The sequence below is a fragment of the Monodon monoceros genome, unplaced genomic scaffold (genome assembly GCF_005190385.1).
Source record: "Monodon monoceros isolate NGI ecotype Baffin Bay Population unplaced genomic scaffold, NGI_Narwhal_1 Super_Scaffold_9, whole genome shotgun sequence".
Lineage (NCBI taxonomy): Eukaryota > Metazoa > Chordata > Mammalia > Artiodactyla > Monodontidae > Monodon > Monodon monoceros.
Window position 1 is genome coordinate 9,915,278 of NW_021703786.1, and position 22,315 is coordinate 9,937,592.

The 22,315-nt window shown below is 36.2% G+C and overlaps 1 protein-coding gene across 8 annotated transcripts in view; it reads right to left on the reverse strand.

The window, feature by feature from the left end:
- The window catches only part of BCAS3 (BCAS3 microtubule associated cell migration factor), a 578,108-nt gene that overhangs the window by 513,431 nt on the left and 42,362 nt on the right, over window positions 1-22,315 (reverse strand). For all 8 annotated transcript variants that reach the window (XM_029211565.1, XM_029211568.1, XM_029211573.1 and 5 more), the window contains one exon: window positions 17,782-17,863. In XM_029211565.1, coding sequence (XP_029067398.1) covers window positions 17,782-17,863 — 82 coding nt within the window. The remainder of the gene's footprint in view (window positions 1-17,781; window positions 17,864-22,315) is intronic.

A 22,315-nucleotide genomic window follows, 5' to 3' on the forward strand; every position in this document is an offset into this window, starting at 1 on the left:
ATGTTAACTGAAAAAAAAAAAAGATGTGTCCCATCATATGTTATCATGGAAAACAAATTCAAACAATGAAATACCATAACACAGGTAGTAGAACACTGATTGATATGATCAATGCTCATGAGGATGTGGAGCAACAGGAACTCTCATTTCAGGGAATATATGGGAACTCTATATTTTCTGCTCAATATTTCTGTGAGCTTAAAACTATTCTAAAAAATAAAATCTATTAAAAGATATATCTATATATCCTATTTTAGAATATCTATATATTCTAAATAAATAACCAATTTTTTTCACAAATCCACGTTTTTGAGAAACCACCATTCCACTTTTCACAGTGGCTACACTACCAAAGCACATGGATTCCAATTTTTCCACATCCTCACCAACATTTCATTTTCTGTGCAGTTCTTTTCTTTTCTTTTCTTTTATTCTAGCCATTCTAATGGATGTGAAGTGGTATCTCTTTGTGGTTTTGATTTGCATTTCCCTAATGATGATGTTGAGCATCTTTTCACGTGCTTATGGGCCATTTGCATATCTTCTTTGGAGAAATGTCTATTCAAGTTCTTTGCCCATTTTTCAATCACATTTTTTATTGTTGTTATGTATTTCAGATTTTTATACAATATATGAAATGGTATAATACTACTTGAAGGTAGGTTGTGATGAATTATAGATATATATTTTAAATCCTAAATTACCACTAAAAACAAAACGAGACAATTAATAGAACACAGGAGATAAAGTGGAATCATTTTATAATTTAAATCCTGTAATACAAACGTTACACGTAAATGGTCTAAAACACAATTATAATCAGAGTGCAATGTTGGATAAAAAAGCAAGACACAATTATATGCTGCCTACAAGAAATGCATTTCACATATAAAGAAAATCAAAGGTTAAAAGTAAAAAAGATCACAAGAGATATATCATACCATCACTAGTAAAAAGAAAGCAACAGTGTCTACATTAATAACAGGAAAAGTGGGTTTCAGAGCAAGGAATATTACCAGGGATTTCACTAAAAACAAACAGATCAACACATAAAGAAGACTTCACCATCCTAAATGTTTTTGCTCCCAGTAACAGAGTGGTAAAACACATAAAAGCAAAAACTGATAAAATTAAAAGAATTCACTAACTATTATTATGGAAGATCTCAACAACCATCTCCTATAACTGATAGAAGAAGCAGAAAGACAACCAGTAAGGATACAGAAGAAGGGAACAAGATAGACCATATTCAGGGACATAAGACAAATCGCAAAACACTTAACAGGACTGGAATCATATAAACTATGCCTTCTGATAAAAATGGGATTAAATTAGAAATTAATAATAGAAAGATATAGAAAATGGTACAGATGAATCAGTTTGCAGGGCAGAAATAGAGACACAGATGTAGAGAACAAACATATGGACACCAAGGGGGGAAAGTGGTGGGGGTGAGAGTGGTGGTGGGACGAATTGGGAGATCGGCCATCTACTATTTTTTTGTTGTTTGCTTTTCGTTTTGGGGTTTTCCAGGGTTTTTTATTATTATTGGAGTATAATTGCTTTACAATGTTGTGCTAGTTTCTACTGTACAGCAAAGTGAACCAGCTAAACATATATATACATCCCCTCTTTTTTTGGATTTCCTTCCCATTTAGGTCACCACAGAGCATTGAGTAGAGTTCCTTGTGCTGTACAGTAGGTTCTCATTAGTTATCTATTTTATACATAGTATCAGTAGTGTATATATGTCAATCTCAATCTCCCAATTCATCTCACCCCCGCTTTCCCCCTTGGTATCCATACATTTGTTCTCTACATCTGTGTCTCTATTTCTGCTTTGTAAATAAAATTGTCTCTACCAATTTTTTTCAGATTCTGTAGTATGATATCTTAGTCAAATCACTATAAAATGTTATCCCATCTTAACCTGTTCAATCCACATCCCATACATGGACCAGTGAACACGGGGTACCGAGCATCAGCCCCAAGCCTCCCTCCTCAGCCTGGCCACCTAATCAACCTGGGGGAGGAAAAGCATGGATGTTGATAATGGGAGGTAAGGAGGGTATAGAGAAATCTATGTACCTTCTGCTCTAGTTTGCTATGAACCTAAGGCTGCTCGAAAAAGTCTTTTTTTTTTCCAAAGCCCATTAAGGTGAGCCACATGAAGGAACACATCTTTGTACATATTTTACATTTATCTAAAATATATATAGAACTTCTACCTAAAATATATACCTAAAATATATATAGAACTCTTACAACTCAGTAATAAAAAAAAAACATTAAAATGGGCAATATTTTAAGAGCAATTTTATAAAAAAATAATAAAATGGTAAATAAGCAGAAGAAAACATGATCAGTATCATTTATCATTAGGGAAAATGGAACACTGCTGGTGGGAATGCAAATCAGAATAGCTACTTTAGAATTGCAATTTGGTATTTGCTTATAAAATTAAGCCTAACTTACTATAGGACCCAGTAATCTCACTCCTAAATGCTGACCCAAGAGACATGAAAACATATATACACAAGCAACTATTCAGAGGAGCTTTATGCATAAGAGACAAAACTGGAAATAATCCAAATAACCATTCACTGATGAAAGGAAAAACAAGTTAGAGTATATCCAGACAATGGAATACTACTCACAAATTTTAAAAAGGAATGAACAACTAAACTGAAACACACAACAACAGCTATGATTCTCAAAAGCATTATGTGAAATGAAAGAAACCAACCACATATAAATGTTATATATCCCATTTTTTTCAAATTCCAAAAAGGCAGAAACAATAGAGACATAAATCATATTAGTGGTTTTGGGACCCCAAGTTGGGGCCAGTTACAAGGATACAAGGGGACTTTTACATTAAGCAGATTACAATATGTACAGTTCAATGGTTCCTAGCATATTTACAGAGTTGTGCAGCTATTACCATAATTAATTTTAGAACATTTTTATCAGCCCAAAAAATTAAAAACCTTTATACATTACCAGTCATTCCCCAACCTCTCAATCTCCCAACCCCAGGAAACCACTAATCTGCTTTCATTCTCTATGAATCTGCCTATTCTGGATATTTCATATAAAATGAAATCAATAACTTGTGGCCTTTTATAGCTGAGTTTTTTTAATTAGCATAATGTTTTCAAGATTCATCATGTTAGAGCATTTATCAGAACTTCAATTCTATATGGTCAAGTAATATTCCATTGTACGGTTATACCACATTCTCTTTATCAGTTAACAGACATCTGGATTGTTTCTACCTTTTGACTAATATGAATAATGCTGCTATAAATATTCATGCACAAGTTTTTGTATAGGTGTTTGTTTTCATTTTTATTGGCTATACACCTAGGAGTGGAATTACTGGGTCATATGGTAACTCTGTATTTAACATTTTAAGGAATTGTCAAGCTATTTTCCAGTGGCTGTACTATCTTACATTTGCATAAGCCATATATGAAAGTCCCAATTAGTCCACATCTCACCAACACTTGTTATTATTTCTCTTTTGGATATAGCCATTTTACTGGATGTAAAGTAGAAAAGGGGACTTCTTACAGTGATAAATGGCTTTGTGTTTTGATTGTGGTAGTAGTTACATAACGGTATCCATCTGGCAAACCTCATCAAATTTTATACTTATAATTGATGAGCTTCATTGCAGGTAAATTATTTCTAATAAAGACAAATCCTTTAAAAGACTTTCATACGGACCTGGAGGAATCAGGCTCCCTGACTTCAGACTATACTACAAAGCTACATTAATCAAGACAGTATGGTACTGGCACAAAAACAGAAATATGTATCAATGGAACAGGATAGAAAGCCCAGAGATAAACACATGCACATATGGTCACCTTATCTTTGATAAAGGAGGCAAGAATATACAGTGGAGAAAAGACAGCCTCTTCAATAAGTGGTGCTGGGAAAACTGGACAGGTACATGTAAAAGTATGAAATTAGAACACTCCCTAACACCATACACAAAAATACACTCAAAATGGGTTAAACACCTAAATGTAAGGCCAGACACTATCAAACTCTTAGAGGAAAATATAGGCAGAACACTCTATGACATAAATCACAGCAAGATCCTTTTTGACCCACCTCCTAGAGAGATGGAAATAAAAACAAAAATAAACAAATGGGACCTAATGAAACTTAAAAGCTTTTCCACAGCAAAGGAAACCATAAACAAGACGAAAAGACAACCCTCAGAATGGGAGAAAATATTTGCAAATGAAGCAACTGACAAAGGATTAATCTCCAAAATTTATAAGCAGCTTTATGCAGCTCAATATCAAAAAAACAAACAACCCAATCCAAATATGGGCAGAAGACCTAAATAGACATTTCTCCAAAGAAGATACACAGATTGCCAACAAATACATGAAAGAATGCTCAACATCATTAATCATTAGAGAAATGCAAATCAAAACTACAATGAGGGCTTCCCTGGTGGCGCAGTGGTTGAGAGTCCGCCTGCCGATGCAGGGGACACAGGTTCGTGCCCCCGTCTGGGAAGATCCCACATGCCACGGAGTGGCTGGGCCCGTGAGCCATGGCCGCTGAGCCTGCACGTCCGGAGCCTGTGCTCCGCAACGGGAGAGGACACAACAGTGAGAGGCCTGCGTACCGAAAAAAAAAAAAAAAACTACAATGAGATATCATCTCACACCGGTCAGAATGGCCATCATCAAAAAATTTACAAACAATAAATGCTGGAGAGAGTGTGGAGAAAAGGGAACCCTCTTGCACTGTTGGTGGGAACGTAAATTGGTACAGCCACTATGGAGAACAGTATGGAGGTTCCTTAAAAAACTAAACATAGAACTACCATATGACCCAGCAATCCCACTACTGGGCATATACCCTGAGAAAACCATGATTCAAAAAGAGTCATGCACCACAATGTTCATTGCAGCTCTATTTACAATAGCCAGGACATGGAAGCAACCTAAGTGTCCATCAACAGATGAATGGATAAAGAAGATGTGGCACATATATACAATGGAATATTACTCAGCCATAAAAAGAAAGGAAATTGAGTTATTTGTAGTGAGGTGGATGGACCCAGAGTCTGTCATACAGCGTGAAGTAAGTCAGAAAGAGAAAAACAAATACCGTATGCTAACACATATATATGGAATCTAAGGAAAAAAAAAAGGGCATGAAGAACCTAGGGGCAAGACGGGAATAAAGACAGAGACCTACTGGAGAATGGACTTGAGGATATGGGAAGGGGGAAGGGTAAGCTGTGACTAAGTGAGAGAGTGGCATGGACATATATACACTACCAAAGGTAAAACAGATAGCTAGTGGGAAGCAGCCGCATAGCACAGGGAGATCAGCTTGGTGCTTTGTGACCACCTAGAGGGGTGGGATAGGGAGGGGTGGGAGGGAGGGAGACGCAAGAGGGAAGAGATATGGGAACATATGTATATGTATAACTGGTTCACTTTGTTATAAAGCAGAAATTAACACACAACTGTAAAGCAATTATACTCCAATAAAGATATTAAAAAAAAAAAGACTTTCATATATATTATTTATTTAACCATGTCGGGTTTTAATTGCAGCACGCAGGATGTTTAGCTGCGGCATACAAATTCTTAGTTGCAGCATGTGGGATCTAGTTCCCTAACCAAGGATGGAACCCAGGCCCCCTGCATTGGGAGCATGGAGTCTTAGTCACTGGACCACCAGGGAAGTCACTAAAAGACTTACTTCAAAATAACTATTATTTAGAAAATTATGAGTTTTCACTTTCACACCTAGGAATGTGTTGTGATAAATAAACACAGATTTCCAAGACCATAATTTGTCCAATTCACTAAGACTCCTACAATCTTCTTTATAGTTCTAAAGTAAAAAAGCATTTAAGCTGTACTGATAATAATCAGCATCTCCATTACAAGTCTGTTTATTTGGGTCAGAATCATTAAGCTCACATGTAATTTAGTTGCTTCATGTTACACCTTTGTTTTTATCTGATTCGAGATATCCGTCACTAATCCTTTTGATGTACTTTTAATAGTTTATACCAAGTCCTGTAAAGGGAACCAACGTTTCTTTTAAAGGGCTGATTTAATTTAGGGTGAATGTAACTTAAATACATTACAGCTGTCTCTGTGACATACTTTATCCCAACAGCTTAAAATTTTAAATACACTAATGTAGGATAATAGCTTTCCTATATATTGGTCCCGATATTGACTATTTTCAATGCTCTTCACCACTAGACTAAACAACCAAGGGCTCCAAATATAATGAAGACACAACTGAAGACATTTTAGACCTTCAAAAGTGGATGAAAACACAGAGAAAACAGAGCTACTTTTTACACATTTCAACTGATACACAACTGTTTGATTCCTGCTGTCAGAGACACAGCCTAGAAACACCTGAATTTGGTAAAAGTGCTTCCCTGTAATAATGGAAAAATCATATAATGGGACACAGTGAGGCCTAAATTATTAAGGAGCGAGCTTTAAAGTTCAATTTCCAGCTGGATCACTTATCAACTATGTGTCATGGCATTCACCTTGCAGAACAGCGGTAAAGTGGTGATAATGCTTATTATCAACCTAGAATTTTATCTGAAAAATACTAAGCAATATTATACACTTGATTTATCAATTTACTTCCTCTCTTTTCTGTTCAGTATACTTCCCACGCACTACAGCCCTCATATGAAAAGTCCCTAACTACAGGGATCAAATATTTAGGTATAAACTGAGAATACTCTTAAATCAATTTCTCTAATACCATGACATCACCAAAAACTAAAAAAAAATTTTAAACTAAAAAAGCAGCACTTCTAAAGCAAACATTCTCTATCAGAAACACTGTTCTCTGACCAAAAATATTAAATAAATTGATAGTGAACAGAACAAATGTTCCCAAGTTATAATTTATCTGAATAATGGGCTTAGCAAAATTTTGTAAAAATCTAAACAATCCCAAGTGATAAAGGCTCCACTGATAAGGACTAGGTGTTATGAAAAACATACACAAAGCAAACTGAGAAGTAATTAGAGCAGAAAACATTAGGGAAGCCCTAAATCTCATAGTTTGGCCATTTAAAATGTCGATAAGCCTGATTCCTCTTTGCAAAATACTGGTGATGACTGTAAGCAAATGTCAGTTGGCCTACTTTTGGAAGGTTGCTAGTGTTTTGGATGAACAGACTGTGAGTGTGTGTAAAGATTTACTTGTTTAACCATAGTTATTACATTTTTACAGTAAAGAAAAACTTATGGCAAACCGTTCTGGAAAAGTTAAGCAGAATTTCTGAATTGATATGACTGAACAAATCAAAGAGCTCTTCCTTGAATGTGACAAAAGCCACATTTAACTTGCTTGAAGAGGATGAAAGAGGTAACTTGTACATTGAGAAAAGTAATGAAAATTCAACACACAAAAAGTGCACCCTATATGAAAATATATCCCCCCCAAAAAACGAAAATGAGAAAAAGTTTAACAATTCTAAAGGTGTTCTACTCATATTTGCTTCTAAAAAATAACTTAAGCCATTCATATCATAAAAAGTCAGCAACAATTAGTATTATTGACTGCATGGGTGGGCTGTTTACAATATTACAAGCTTCAGAAAATACATGGCATTTACACTCCACTAAGGGAAAAATGGGTTGGATCTTGGGGTTATTTTAAAACCTTTTAATATTTTAAGATGTGAAACTGTGAATTCCGTGCGCAGCAGAACAAAAAACAATAGTACCTTTCCAGTAGTAAGTAATAACAAAATAAGCTAGAAGGAATAAGCCAAGTTGGCTACCCAGTGTTTTGGATGAGTATTAAGATTTTGGTTCACAGGCACTTGAGGAAACTGTATCTCCACAGAGTCTGTCTATTCCCAGAGTAAAGGCACTAGTTTATAAGAATTTGCTCTAAAACAAGGAAGTTCAGATACTCAGTATATTGGACTCCTAAGGATAACGAGTAAGGTTCAATCTGCATTTCTAAGAAATCTGGTTCAGGTGAGAGGCCAAAATGATCGTCTACTCCATAATCAATAAGCAAACAGCATAAGCACAAGGCTAAGATAATTCCTAATAGAGTTATAAACTCAGAGTCAAAAGCAGCGCTATCCATTTGGTCACTGATAAATGACTAAAAGAAAAAAGAGAAAAAAACTTTATACAAAAGTGGAGTTCTAGTTTCTCTTTTATAAAATACTGGATAAATTCATTTCGGGGGCACCACCCATATATATTCCACATATTATGCAAGGCACTGCAGAGAATGCAATGATTAATAAATCACTGTTCCTGTGATTCCAAAGGAACATATTATAGTAAGGGAAAGACCATAATAAAGGAGAGATTTCCCCCAAAAGCTATGAAAATCAGAGGTTGGCAAGAAACAATCAAGAAGATATAATAGAAAAAGAAAACATTAAAAAAAGAAAAAAATTACAACATTCAAAGAGAGTCATGATTTGAAATGACATGGTAAAATATGCAGTTTTTCTTTTTGTGAAACTAAAGATATATATAACATAAAAAACTGATAGATTTCACCAAATAACAAGATAGGTTGCAAACTACACAGGAAGTCTACAGGACACATATCCATGATAATATTTCACTAAGAATCATCTAGTAGAGAGCTGAAATCAGTAAGAGAAGAGCAAAGAGTACAAACAAGCATGGTATTATGAGAATAAACAGCAAAAATATGAAGATTTTTCCAATCTTCCTAGCACTCAAAGACAGAAAAATTGCAAGAATAGGATTTTCCTCCATCACACAGGCCAAGACTGAAAAGATTCATAATAGCCAGTAGAGGACAGAATTGGGGGAAAAAAAGGAATTCTCATATATAAATGACAACATATTCTCTCTGAGAAGCAATTTTACAACATGTATCAAAATTTTACATGTATACATTCTTTTACCCAGTAATTCCCCTTCTAGGAATTATCCTGAAAATATTTATAATTCCTTGTGTATTTTTTAAATGTACATATACAGAAGCATATAACTACATAACCTGTTATAGGGAAAAGGTTAAAATTAATATAAATGTTTATACAATGGAATGACATAATTTTTAGCAATGTTGAAAGTTTTGAAATGGAAAGACATTCATAATATAAACTGTTTATGAAAAAACCTACATATACACATCAATAGCAAATATATATAATACATGTAAAGAACTTGAATCAGGTCCTGTTCATACTACTACAAGTTACTTTCGTGCATGTATGAATAGCTTAGGGGGAAAAAAACAGGAAATACATACTCTAAGCTGTCAATACATGCTCAGTATCTGAGTAAAGAGAGAAAAGAAGGAAAGTAAAGAGGTAACCTGGGTTTATCCCTAATAACAGAATCACGTGAATTTTCACTTTCTACATTTCAGTATTCCTTGAATTTTTATAATGAATACTTTAGCTGGTTAGAATTAATTGTATGGTCTTTATATTAAGGAATTTAAAACATACTAAAATGTATATGTCCTCTGATCCCATTCCTCAGAAATAAGCATTATTAGCACAAAATCTATAGTCATATAAAATTTTTAACTTATATTAAATTTAACTTATATATTAAATCACACATATTGCTGTATTCTATTTCACAAGTGAGGTACTGAGTTACTAAAAACCACTATGGCTCCTAAGAGTAACAAGGAAGAAGAATTTACTTGGCATTAAGTTCTAAAAAGACAGATTTGAAAGATAATAACAGCTTTTATCTGACATGAGAATACCAATTGATTGGTCATAGCTCCCTGGAAGACTGCACTGAAAAAAATTCTAAAGCAAGTGTAGGTTCATTAAAAACGTAATCAATGATTGTTAGTGACCATGAGAATATAGGGAAGAACAAACTGTGTCGTTGGGAGTAAATGCCCATTAAATACAATAATGACCTTCTACAGTGTAAAAGAACATCCAAATCCTTCAGTTTTTCTGCTTTTAGTTAAGAGACAGACTTTGCACAGAATCACCTACAGAAAGAAAAATTGCTTTTCTTCTAGATCATAACCTTCAAAACATTATACCATGCAGCAACATTCAAATATTTATTAACACCTTGTACCAAGTACTCTGTTAGGTACTGAAAATATGAAAACAGTCTATAAACCTAGCAATTAAGAGGCAACTGAGTAACTAAAATAAAAAACCAGTAAATCCCATGGGAGCACATACTACTGACATCAGAAAACAAGAAAGAAGGGTTAGGACATGAGTATTCTAGAAGAGGAAATAGCAAATGAAAAGGTCTGAAAGAAAGAAGATGGATCACTTGAGGAAACGAAAGTTCAAAAAAACTATCACACACACACACAAAAAAAACTATCACAAAGGAGTGAGCGTTGTTGGGGAGAGGAAGGCTTAGATAGGGGATACTGGTGACGGCTGAAAATAATGCTGGAAAAATACACTGTAAGGGAATCAGTTCACCAAAGATCTAATGACTCTGGTATGCAACAGCTCTATTTTTTAAAAAACATCTTTATTGGAGTATAATTGCTTCACAGTGGTGTGTTATTTTCTGCTGTATAACAAAGTGAATTAGCTATATGCATAAGTATATCCCTATACACCCTCCCTCTTGCGTCTCCCTCCCACCCTCCCTATCCCCCCCCCAGGTGGTCACAAAGCACCAAGCTGATCTCCCTGTGCCATGCAGCTGCTTCCCACTAGCTGTTTTACATTTGGTAGTGTATATATGTCCATGCCACTCTCTCACTTTGTCACAGCTTACCCTTCCCCCTCCCCATATCCTCAAGTCCATTCTCTAGTAGGTCTGTGTCTTTATTCCCATCTTGCCCCTAGGTTCTTCATGCCTTTTTTTTTTTTTCTTAGATTCCATATATATGTTAGCATACGGTATTTGTTTTTCTCTTTCTGACTTACTTCACGCTGTATGACAGACTCTAGGTCCATCCACCTCACTACAAATAACTCAATTTCCTTTCTTTTTATGGCTGAGTAATATTCCATTGTATATATGTGCCACATCTTCTGTATCCATTCTTCTGTCAGTGGGCACTTAGATTGCTTCCATGTCCTGGCTATTGTAAATAGTGCTGCAATGAACATTGTGGTGCATGACTCTTTTTGAATTATGGTTTTCTCAGGGTATATGCCCAGTAGTGGGATTGCTGGGTCATATGGTAGTTCTATGTTTAGTTTTTTAAGGAACCTCCATACTGTTCTCCATAGTGGCTGTACCAATTTACATTCCCACCAACAGTGCAAGAGGTTACCCTTTTCTCCACACTCTCTCCAGCATTTATTGTTTGTAAATTTTTTGATGATGGCCATTCTGACCGGTGTGAGGTGATACCTCATTGTAGTTTTGATCTGCATTTCTCTAATGATTAGTGATGTTGAACATCTTTTCATGTGTTTGTTGGCAATCTGTCTATCTTCTTTGGAGAAATGTCTATTTAGGTCTTCTGCCCATTTTTGGATTGGGTTGTTTGTTTTTTTCATATTGAGCTGCATGAGCTGCTTGTAAATTTTGGAGATTAATCCTTTGTCAGTTGTTTCATTTGCAAATATTTTCTCCCATTCTGAGGGTTGTCTTTTCGTCTTGTTTGTGGTTTCCTTTGCTGTGCAAAAGCTTCTAGGTTTCATTAGGTCCCATTTGTTTATTTTTGTTTTTATTTCCATTTCTCTAGGAGGTGGGTCAAAAAGGATCTTGCTGTGATTTATGTCATACGGTGTTCTGCCTGTTTTCCTCTAAGGGTTTTACAGTGTCTGGCCTTACATTTAGGTCTTTAATCCATTTTTAGTTTATTTTTATGTATGGTGTTAGGGAGTGTTCTAATTTCATCTTTTACATGTAGCTGTCCACTTTTCCTAGCACCACTTATTGAAGAGGCTGTCTTTTCTCCATTGTATAGTCTTGCCTCCTTTATCAAAGATAACATGACCATATGTGCATGGGTTTATCTCTGGGCTTTCTATCCTGTTCCATTGATCTATATTTCTGTTTTTGTGCCAGTGCCATACTCTCTTGATTACTGTAGCTTTGTAGTACACTCTGAAGTCTGGGAGCCTGATTCCTCCAGCTCCTTTTTTCTTTCTCAAGATTGCTTTGGCTATTCGGGGTCTTTTCTGTTTCCATACAAATTGTGCAATTTTTTGTTCTAGGTCTGTGAAAAATGCCATTGGTAGTTTGATAGGGATTGCAATGAATCTGTATATTGCTTTGGGTGGTATAGTCATTTTCACAATGTTCATTCTTCCAATCCAAGAACATGGTATATCTCTCCATCTGTTTGTATCACCTTTAATTTCTTTCATTGGTGTCTTATACTTTTCTGCATACAGATCTTTTGTCTCCTTAAGTAGGTTTATTCCTAGGTATTTTATTCTTTTTGTTGCAGTGGTAAATGGTAGTGTTTCCTTAATTTCCTGTTCAGATTTTTCATCATTAGTGTATAAGAATGCAAGAGATTTCCGTGCAGTAATTTTGTATCCTGCTACTCTACCAAATTCATTGAGTAGCTCTAGTAGTTTTCTAGTAGCATCTTTAGGATTTTCTATGTATAGTATCATGTCATCTGCAAACAGTGACAGTTTTACTTCTTCTTTTCCAATTTGGATTCCTTTTATTTCTTTTTCTTCTCTGATTGCTGTGGCTAACACTTCCGAAACTATGTTGAATAACAGTGGTGAGAATGCGCAACCTTGTTTTGTCCCTGATCTTAGAGGAAATGGTCTCAGTTTTTCACCATTGAGAACAATGTTGGCTGTGTGTTTGTCATATATGGCCTTTATTATGTTGAGGTAGGTTCCCTCTATGCCTACTTTCTTGAGAGTTCTTATCATAAATGGATGTTGAATTTTGTCAAAAGCTTTTCCTGCAACTACTGAGATTATCATATGGTTTTTATCCTCCAATTTGTTAGTATGGTGTATCACATTGACTGATTTGTGTATATTGAAGAATCCTTGCATTCCTGGGATAAATCCCACTTGATCATGGTGTATGATCCTTTTAATGTGCTATTGGATTCTGTTTGCTAGTATTTTCCTGAGGACTTTTACAACAGCTCTTATTAATGACTTATTAATTGGGGCTTCCCTGGTGGGGCAGTGGTTAAGAATCCGCCTGCCAATGCAGGGGACATGGGTTCAAGCCCTGGTCCGCGAAGATCCCACATGCTGCGGAGCAACTAAGCCCGTGAGCCACAGCTACTCAGCCTGCACTCTAGAGCCCACAAGCCACAACTACTGAAGCCCGCGTACCTAGAGTCTGTGCTCCACAACAAGAGAAGCCACTGCAATGAGAAGTCCGCACACCACAACAAAGAGCAGCCCCCACTCACCGCAACTAGAGAAAGGCCGCACACAGCAACGAAGACCGAACACAGCCAAAAATAAATTAATTTTTTAAAAAAATCACTTCTTAATTCTAACAGTTTGTAGATTGTTTTGTATTTTCTACATATACAATCAAATTATCTATGAATAAGATGATTTTATACCTTTCCTTCTAATATTTACATCTCTTATTCATTTTTCTTGCCTTATTGTAATGGCTAGGACTTGAATTCAATGGTGAATAGAAGTAGTGATAGGATCCATCCCAAACTCAGTAGGAAAGTACAATATTTAATATATCATTATTGATTATAATGTTGGCTATAGATTTTTTATGGATTATCTTTAGCATACTGAGGATGTTTCTTTCTACTTCTAATTTGCTAAAAGCTTTTTTTAAATCCTAAATGGCTATTAAATTTTGCCAAAGTTTTTTCCACTTCTATTGAGATGATCAACTGTGTTTTCTTCTTCATTCTACTAATATGGTGAATTACACTGATTTATTTTCAAAATGTTAACCGACCTTGTATTCCTGGAATATCTTTTACTTGGTCCTGATGTATAAATTTTTTATGGATCACTGGATTCTATTTGGTAATATTTACATGTAAATTACACCAAGAAAGAAAAACAGGAAGGGAGGGAAGGAGGGAGGAAGGAAAGTAGGGAGGGAGGGAGGGAAGTAGGGAGGAAGAAAGGAAAGGAAGGAAGAAGGGAGGGAGAGAGAAGGGGAGGGAAAGAGGGAGAGGGAAGGAGGAAGGGAGGGAGGGAAAGAGAGAGGAAGGGAGGGAGGGAGGTGTTGGGCATGAGGAGAGGTTAAGAAAAAAAGATAGCAGAAAAGAATCATTTTGTGGGGCGGGTGGGGCACACCACAAGGCATGTGGGATCTTAGTTCCCCGACCAGGGATTGAACCCGTACCCCCTGCATTGAAAGCACAGAGTTTTAACCACTGGACCACCAGGGACATCCCAGCAAAGAATTATTCAAGAAGAGTTAGTAATCCATATTGGGACAATCTCCCAAAAAGAACAGGGATGAAATTATTTTTTAATTAATCATTCTAGGGGATATAACAGCCAAATAATACAAGTACCAGAAAGAGAGAACATGGAAAACTTAAGAGAAGAAACCATCAAAAAAGTAGTTTAAAGAATTTTCTTGCTTGACGCTTTGTGACAACCTAGAGGGGTGGGATAGGGAGGGTGGGAGGGAGGCTCAAGAGGGAGGGCATATGGGGATCTAGGTATACATATAGCTGATTCACTTTGTTGTACAGCAGAAACTAACCCAACACTGTAAAGCAATTATACTTCAATAAAGATATTAAAAAAAAAGAAAAAGAATTTTCTCATAACTATACTACTTGCATTTCTACATCAAAGAGGCCCAGAAAAACATATGAACCAAGAAACAACAGTGCAAAATTTTGGAACACTGGGAACAAAGCCAACATTCTATTAGCTCCTGAGGAAAAAACAAGCCATATACAAAGAAAAAGGTGTCAAAATGTCTTAAGATTCTTCAACCATAACACTAGATCAATACCTTCAAATTTCTGAAGTAACATTACTTACAAACAAGTATTTCTTACCCAGACAAATTAACAATCAAGAATTAAAGAAAAATAAAGACATCTTCAGATGAACAAGATCTACCACACATCCTTTTCCAGGAAGCTACCAAAGGACTTATCCCACCAAAGTGAGCGCAAAAGCAAAACGGGCAGAAGAGAGGAAAGGGGTATTCTATTTTCCATTACAAATTTTATCTGATCAGTTGCATGTTTGATGAAAACAAATCTAAAAAATTAAATACAATAAAAGCAACACGTAATTTCTGCAAGTCATACAACATTAAGTTTTGTGAAATTACATCTTAAATCTAAAAAATAGTGTATTTAAAGTATCTTATAGTGCATGTAAAAGTATATTATAGTTGGATTTCCCTGGTGGCACAGTGGTTAAGAATATGCCCGCCAACGCAGGGGACATGGGTTCGATCCCTGGTCCGGGAAGATCCCACATGCCGCAGAGCAACTAAGCCCGTGAGCCACAACTACTGAGCCTGCGCTCTAGAGCCCACAAGCCACAACTACAGAGCCCGTGTGCCACAAGTGCTTGAGCCCACGTGCTGCAACTACTGAAGCCCACACGCCTAGAGCCCGTGCTCCGCAACAAGAGAAGCCACCACAATGAAGAGTAGCGCCTGCTCGCCGCAACTAGAGAAAGCCCGCATGCAGCAATGAAGACCCAATACAACCAAAAAATTTTTTAAATAAATAAATAAATAAATGTATATTATAGTGGATGGAGAAATCTTTCTTTTAATTAGACAAAGTAAATTAAACAAATTCAAATTCTACTAGCAATATTAGCTTTTAAAGCTTTATACTCTCTCATATAGTTCTGCCCAAGGTAAAAAATTTGAGAAAAGTTGAACATTAATAATTGGCATAAAGAGGGGAATTCCTTGGCGGTCCAGTGGGTAGGACTCCGTGCTTCCACCGCAGGGGGCCAAGGTCCGATCTCTGGTTGGGGAACTATGATCCCACAAGCCATGCAGTGCGGCAAAAAAAAAATTAAAATACAAAAAATAAATAGGGTTTCCCTGGTGGCGCAGTCGTTAAGAATCTGCCTGCCAATGCAGGAACACAGGTTTGAGCCCTGGTCCGGGAAGATCCCACATATCGCGGAGCAACTAACTCCGTGAGCCACAGCTACTGAGCCTGAGCTCTAGAGCCCACGATCCACAACTACTGAAGCCCACGTGCCTAAACCCTGTGCTCCGCAACAACAGAAGCCACCGCAATGAGAAGCCCGCGCACCTCAACGAAGAGTAGCCCCCGCCCACTACTAGAGAAAGCCCTCTTGCAGCAACGAAGATCCAACACAGCCAAAAATAAATAAATAAATAAAATAAATTTTAAAAAAATAAATAATTGACATAAAGAAAAGAACTTCATAAATGAAATGAAAGGAGAAAAATCTGCCTCTGTGAATTACATACAAAAGAAACAAAGACATGGCAGAGTCCTTTAGTAATAAAGCTCTTTTTTTTTTTTTTTGTGGTACACGGGCCTCTCACTGTTGTGGCCTCTCCCGCTGCGGAGCACAGGCTCCGGACGTGCAGGCTCAGCAGCCATGGCCCACAGGCCTAACTTCTCCGCGGCATGTGGGATCCTCCCCGACCGGGGCACGAACTCACGTCCCCTGCATCGGCAGGCGGACTCTCAACCACTGCGCCACCCGGGAAGCCCTAAAGTTCTTCTTGATTCCAACCATCCAGTGAGGCTGGTTATTCCAAAACAATCTTCTTTGTCAAAAAGTTCACCAAAACACAAACGCAACAGAAAACAGAAAGAGAGTGTAAAGCAGAGACAAAGTTGATAACTGTAGATGCCATACAGTTCAATAACAAGGAAAAATCTCCACGTGACTGCAGGATATTGTTGCCTTATTACCTCCACCCTTACCATTTCAATTAAGTAGATTTAATAATTAAATTAATCCCTAACATTAGTTATGCAAATAGTAGTACATTTTAATAAACATCATTCTCACCAATGTAGAGACATAACTGCATAAAGAAGTATTATCAGGAAGATTTCCCAACTTCTGTACAAACTTTAAAAATATAATAGCATTAAAATATTTTAATATCCTCTCTTTAAGTATGCAAATGATATTAATATGATTGTTTTTAGTGCACATACAAAAGCATTACTGAGTGAACATAGGCAAATTAAAGAGAAAATACAACCCTTAGAAAGCTCAGATCATTAAAGAGTTGGGAATTACTTACGCTTCCAAATAACAGATGTAATTTAACCATATATCTGATTTTTTAATTTTAAAAATACATAATATTTAAATACAACATTACGAAGTTTTCCTTATTAAAGCAGAGATCCAAGGTCAAAAGCCCGAAACTGTACTTCTGCCATAGCTGTAAATACAGACAACAGACTCATCTACAATCGAGATAATGGTGAAAACCAAGCTCTTCAAGGCAGTAAGTATAACTAAGAGGAGCAAAGACACTGAGAACAACAGAGGCTTGGGGAATACCCACAGAAGTAAGCTAAACCAGAAACATAACAAAAGCGGCACAGTCAGCAAGGAAGGGATATGGGAAGAGCACTGCCATGAAAACCAAGAGAGAAGAGGGCTTCAAGAAAGAGCCAGCAATGTCAGAAACTAAATGGAGATCAAAGATAAATCAAAACCGCAGCAGAAAGTGAATGGCCATACTGAATTGGTTAAAATTACCTATTTCCATCTCAACTGACAGAACTAAGAGTTTATCTTGGAGGGAGGAGGGGAAGGAGTACGGACACGTGGAGGAAAACAGACTTTAGTTATCATTCTTGCTGTCTGTTGTCCAAGACCAATAAAAGAGAAACCTCTTTCTGAATGATCTGTTTCTTCTTAAGGGCTACACTCACCAAACTGTGGAGCAGGCAAGATTCTAGCTGCTCGAATTGGGCCATGTCGAACAGAAAAAAGCTCCTGTGCTTCCCCACTGATCTGCAGAAGACAGAAAAAAAAATTCAGTAAATGAAAATGCAGGTCAGAACATTATTATACAAAAACAAGATCTCCTGAATTTTTATCACGATTTTTGGTCTGAAATGTAGTATATGTACATTCACACACCTATTTATGGCTGACCATACACATTAAGTATATTAATACCTTACATTATCATAAATATTTTTAGAAAATTATAAGAGCATGCACTTAATATGAGTAGGAAAATAAAAGGTCTGTTCTGAAAACCTGTAATTTTTATCTTTAATAAACTACCAGTTTGTTAAAGTCTGCTCGGTTCCTATGTGACTGCCTTCCATTTCAGAGCAAAGCAACTCTGGTTTTTTTTATTAGTATTCGGTTTTCTATGTAAGAAAAACATAAATATTCTTAGCATTCTGAAAAGCAGAACTTAAATGTTGTAGTAACTTTCGCAAATTGTTATAAATGAAAAAGAGCAAAACATGTTGCAAAGAACACTGAGGTGGAGGGTAAATGACCTAGTTGCCAGTTACGGTTCTGCAACCCTACCTGCTAACTACGTTGAGTAAATCATTTAACCTCTATAAACCTTTATTACTTATTTTCTTTTCTAAATATATTTTAGTAACTATTGTATACATTTAGGTATACAACATGAAGATTTGATATACATATATATGGTGAAATGATTACCACAGTCACTTCCTCAGACTTACCTTCTGTGTGTGATAAGAGTATCTGAAATCTATTTTTCCAGTCTTCAATACAGTATTATTAACTGCAGTCATCATGCCTGAACATTACGTCCCCTGACTCGTACATCTTACAAAACTGCAACTTTGCACCGTCTGACCAACATCTCCACATTTCCCCTACCTCCTCTAAGCCTATATTCCTTTGCATTTATAAGCTGAGACTATAAAGGTGCTAAAGGACCTCAAGATGCTTTAAATTTCAGTATTCTATGCATAAAAAAATATGTACGCATCTTTAAATGTCATTATTCTTCTTACACACATAGATCAAACACGTATGAATGTCCTTTCATTTTCAGTAATATCAGATCTGTTCCTCAGATGTACAGCAGCCTATTAATCCCAAAGTAAAAGAGGTATTCTAATGTTTGTGTCAAGTGTGAAAACAACTGCTTTTCAGAATTAGTGGTTCCAAAGAACAATTTGCTAAATGAAATACTGAACATATTAAATCATAATGTTAAGAAAGGCTTTCCAGATTACTATAAGTGGTAATGTAGTTCCCAATACATTTTCTTAATTCTCAAGTGTTTGATGGAATATGTAATAACAGATAGGGAAAATGGCAAATATTATAAAACTCATTCTAAATACCTGAAAACTTACAACAGATATAGAAATAACTCGTTCTAAATACCTAAGAACTTACAACAGATATAAAAATGATAAACATTCCATAAACACGCTGATGGTATTTTTTTAAAATAGGCCTGCCAAACAAGGAGTTTAAAATATCAACATTGTATACATTATAAAAGGCTTATCGATCTTCCAATATTAAACTATAAATCTGCAGAACTGTCTTTTAGATTAACTACTTTTTTAGATCTTCAGCTTCTCTTCTACCCAAATTTAAGAGCTGCAAACTGTAAATATTTTTGTCTCTTAAAGAGCCATCATATTCATTTAGCTTATAAAAATTATTACAATGTATTTATTGGCCACAATGGCAAATCCCTCTATAGCACTTGGGAAGCAGAAGATACGAGGAATGCTAGGCTCTTCCCACTAACTGTGCAACAACAGCACCACCTATCACCAATTAAACACACAAAAGCTACGAACTCAGTATAGCAAACTTAAATTTACTTCTTAAATTTACCTCTCTACAAATTCCTCTGTAAACATTAATTTTCTAAATAAAATACCATTGCCATTATATACTGCAGCTCTTAAGTCCACATTTTATTCTTATAGAACAGAATTTTCAGTTTAGAAAAATCCTTAAAGGGTCACTTTGTTCAATCTCCCACCCAATGCAGTAATCACACATTCTCTGAAATCCAAAAATTACCATCACCTCTTTGATTTTAAGAACACTTTCACCAAAAGGTAAATCACTAATACAGTCCAATTACATTATAGATGCATTATTGGCTACCTCCAAAGCTGCCAAGTCATTTACTTTTTGAAAACAGATTGTTTGTTGGGCAATGGATAAATAGTATTCTTCAATATACATACTATTTCTACTAAGAATGCAATGAAAAATAAATTATAAAACAATACTGTAGGGCTTCCCTGGTGGCGCAGTGGTTGAGAATCTGCCTGCCAATGCAGGCAGGGGACACGGGTTCGAGCCCTGGTCTGGGAAGATCCCACATGCCGCGGAGCAACTAGGCCCATGAGCCACAACTACTGAGCCTGCGCGTCTGGAGCCTGTGCTCCGCAACAAGAGAGGCCGCGACAGTGAGAGGCCCGCGCGCTGCGATGAAAAGACGCCCCCGCTTGCCGCAACTAGAGAAAGCCCTTGCACAGAAACGAAGACCCAACACAGCCAAAAATTTAAAAATAAATATAAAAATAAATTAAATTAAAAAAAAACAATACTGTAGAAATTGCACTGAAATATAATTCAGAGTAATGAAAACCACCTCTCACACATAAGGTTTATACCTATAACAAATCATAGTATTCTAACACAAAATTCACTGCTCTGTACTATTATTTCCATATGCCACAAGTCTAGCATTTAGCTTTTGGTCCTATCAAATAAAGCCTTAAAGCTAAAAAGTCTAATCACATTTAACTGAGCTGCTATACTAAATTATACTAAACAATAAAGAATAAAACAAACCTGTCTTGGCATATTCACAATATGATAAACGTTTGTTATCACTGGATTTAATACCCAAGAGCTTACTTTGATATACAAAAACATTCTGAAATCTGAACACACCATGCTTTTGAGCATAACGGCTTTTAAAACAAACCTAAATGCCCTATTCTATTCTAAGCTTCTACTCTAAATCCCTCTTTAAATGTACAGCAACAGGTAAGACAAAAAACATTAGGAGTGATTACAAAATGCATCTCCACATTCATTACCGATCCTTCATTCCCTCTAAGTTAAGGTCCTAGAATCTTTAATTATCACATCAGGTAAGGGAGGTGGGGGGAAGCACTATTACTATGTATAGAAGTTTGTGAATATGTTAAAATCAAAATTGTTAGAAGCATAATTCTAAAGTATCCTAAGTGAGTCACAAATGTCAAACTTCCCAGAGGAGAGAACTCTCCCAATAATATAGGCAAACTCTATACTGGAATACAATTTCAGAACAGAGACAGTGCTAATAACGTGTATATAGGTAAGACGTGCACATTTTAGGTAGGACACAGAGAGAATGGCTATGTCCTTATAGGCTCCGCTTTAGCTGCCGTTTTCAATTGCCTCTAATCATTTTATACAGTATGTTCACTGGCAATTTTGCTCTCAAATAAATGTCAAAACTGATGAAGTTTTTTTAAGGCTTTCAAAGTGGTTTTTAGATTTCTTAGAAAGAGCTCATTGAAAACAGCAAAGAATCTCTGAGATGAGGATTTTACTGATCCTGAGAAGAATTACCAGGAGCTCTAAGTTCACTTTTAAACCAACAATAATAAATACAAGGGTAGAACTACAAGGAAGCCGTGTATCAAGCAATGTTCCAACTTCCTGGCAACTGCAGTAACTTGGGGAGAGGAGCAAACAGGGAGGAAACCTCTCCAATAGTTCCTCATGGGTCTCTGCCTTTGTTCTTACTGGCATTTTAATTTCTGATGACAGGCTTTTGTTGTTTGGAGCATAAACCGGACGTACCAGTTTGGAGGCACAATAAGGAGAACAAAGAATGATTTGTTCACACTGTTGGAAAAAAATCTTTTCCAACCATAGAAAATAGCTTTCACATGGTGAAAATATGCAAATTACATACCAAACCAAAAAGGGGTGGGGGGGAGTACAAGTTTAGAATCTCACAGCTCAACCTAAGGCAAAAGGAAATTATAACAGCGGAGACAATCATACACATAGAGAAAAGGCTATAAAAGTTGGGGGGGGGCTTTATAAGTGCTTTTATAGAATTCTGAAAGCACATGAAGGTCATCTAGCCCTCAGAACCAAACTTGTTTCTGAAATCCTGATGACTTTTCAAAGGCATCTGACTACAAAATAGAAAATTCAATCAAACACAAAGGACAATAATAATAATGCTCTACAACGACACAGAATTAGGACAATAGTACATATTTACACCCCCAACTTCCCTTTTAGACACTGGTCAAATGGAGAATTGTGTTCTCCAATTGATTCTTTTTAGCAAACTTTACTGAAAGATAACAGACTTAGCAGTAATACATAAATCTTAGGTATATGTACAGCTTAATGAATTTTCAATGTTAATACACCTCTGTTACCAGCAGAGACATCAAGAAACAGAACATTACAGAT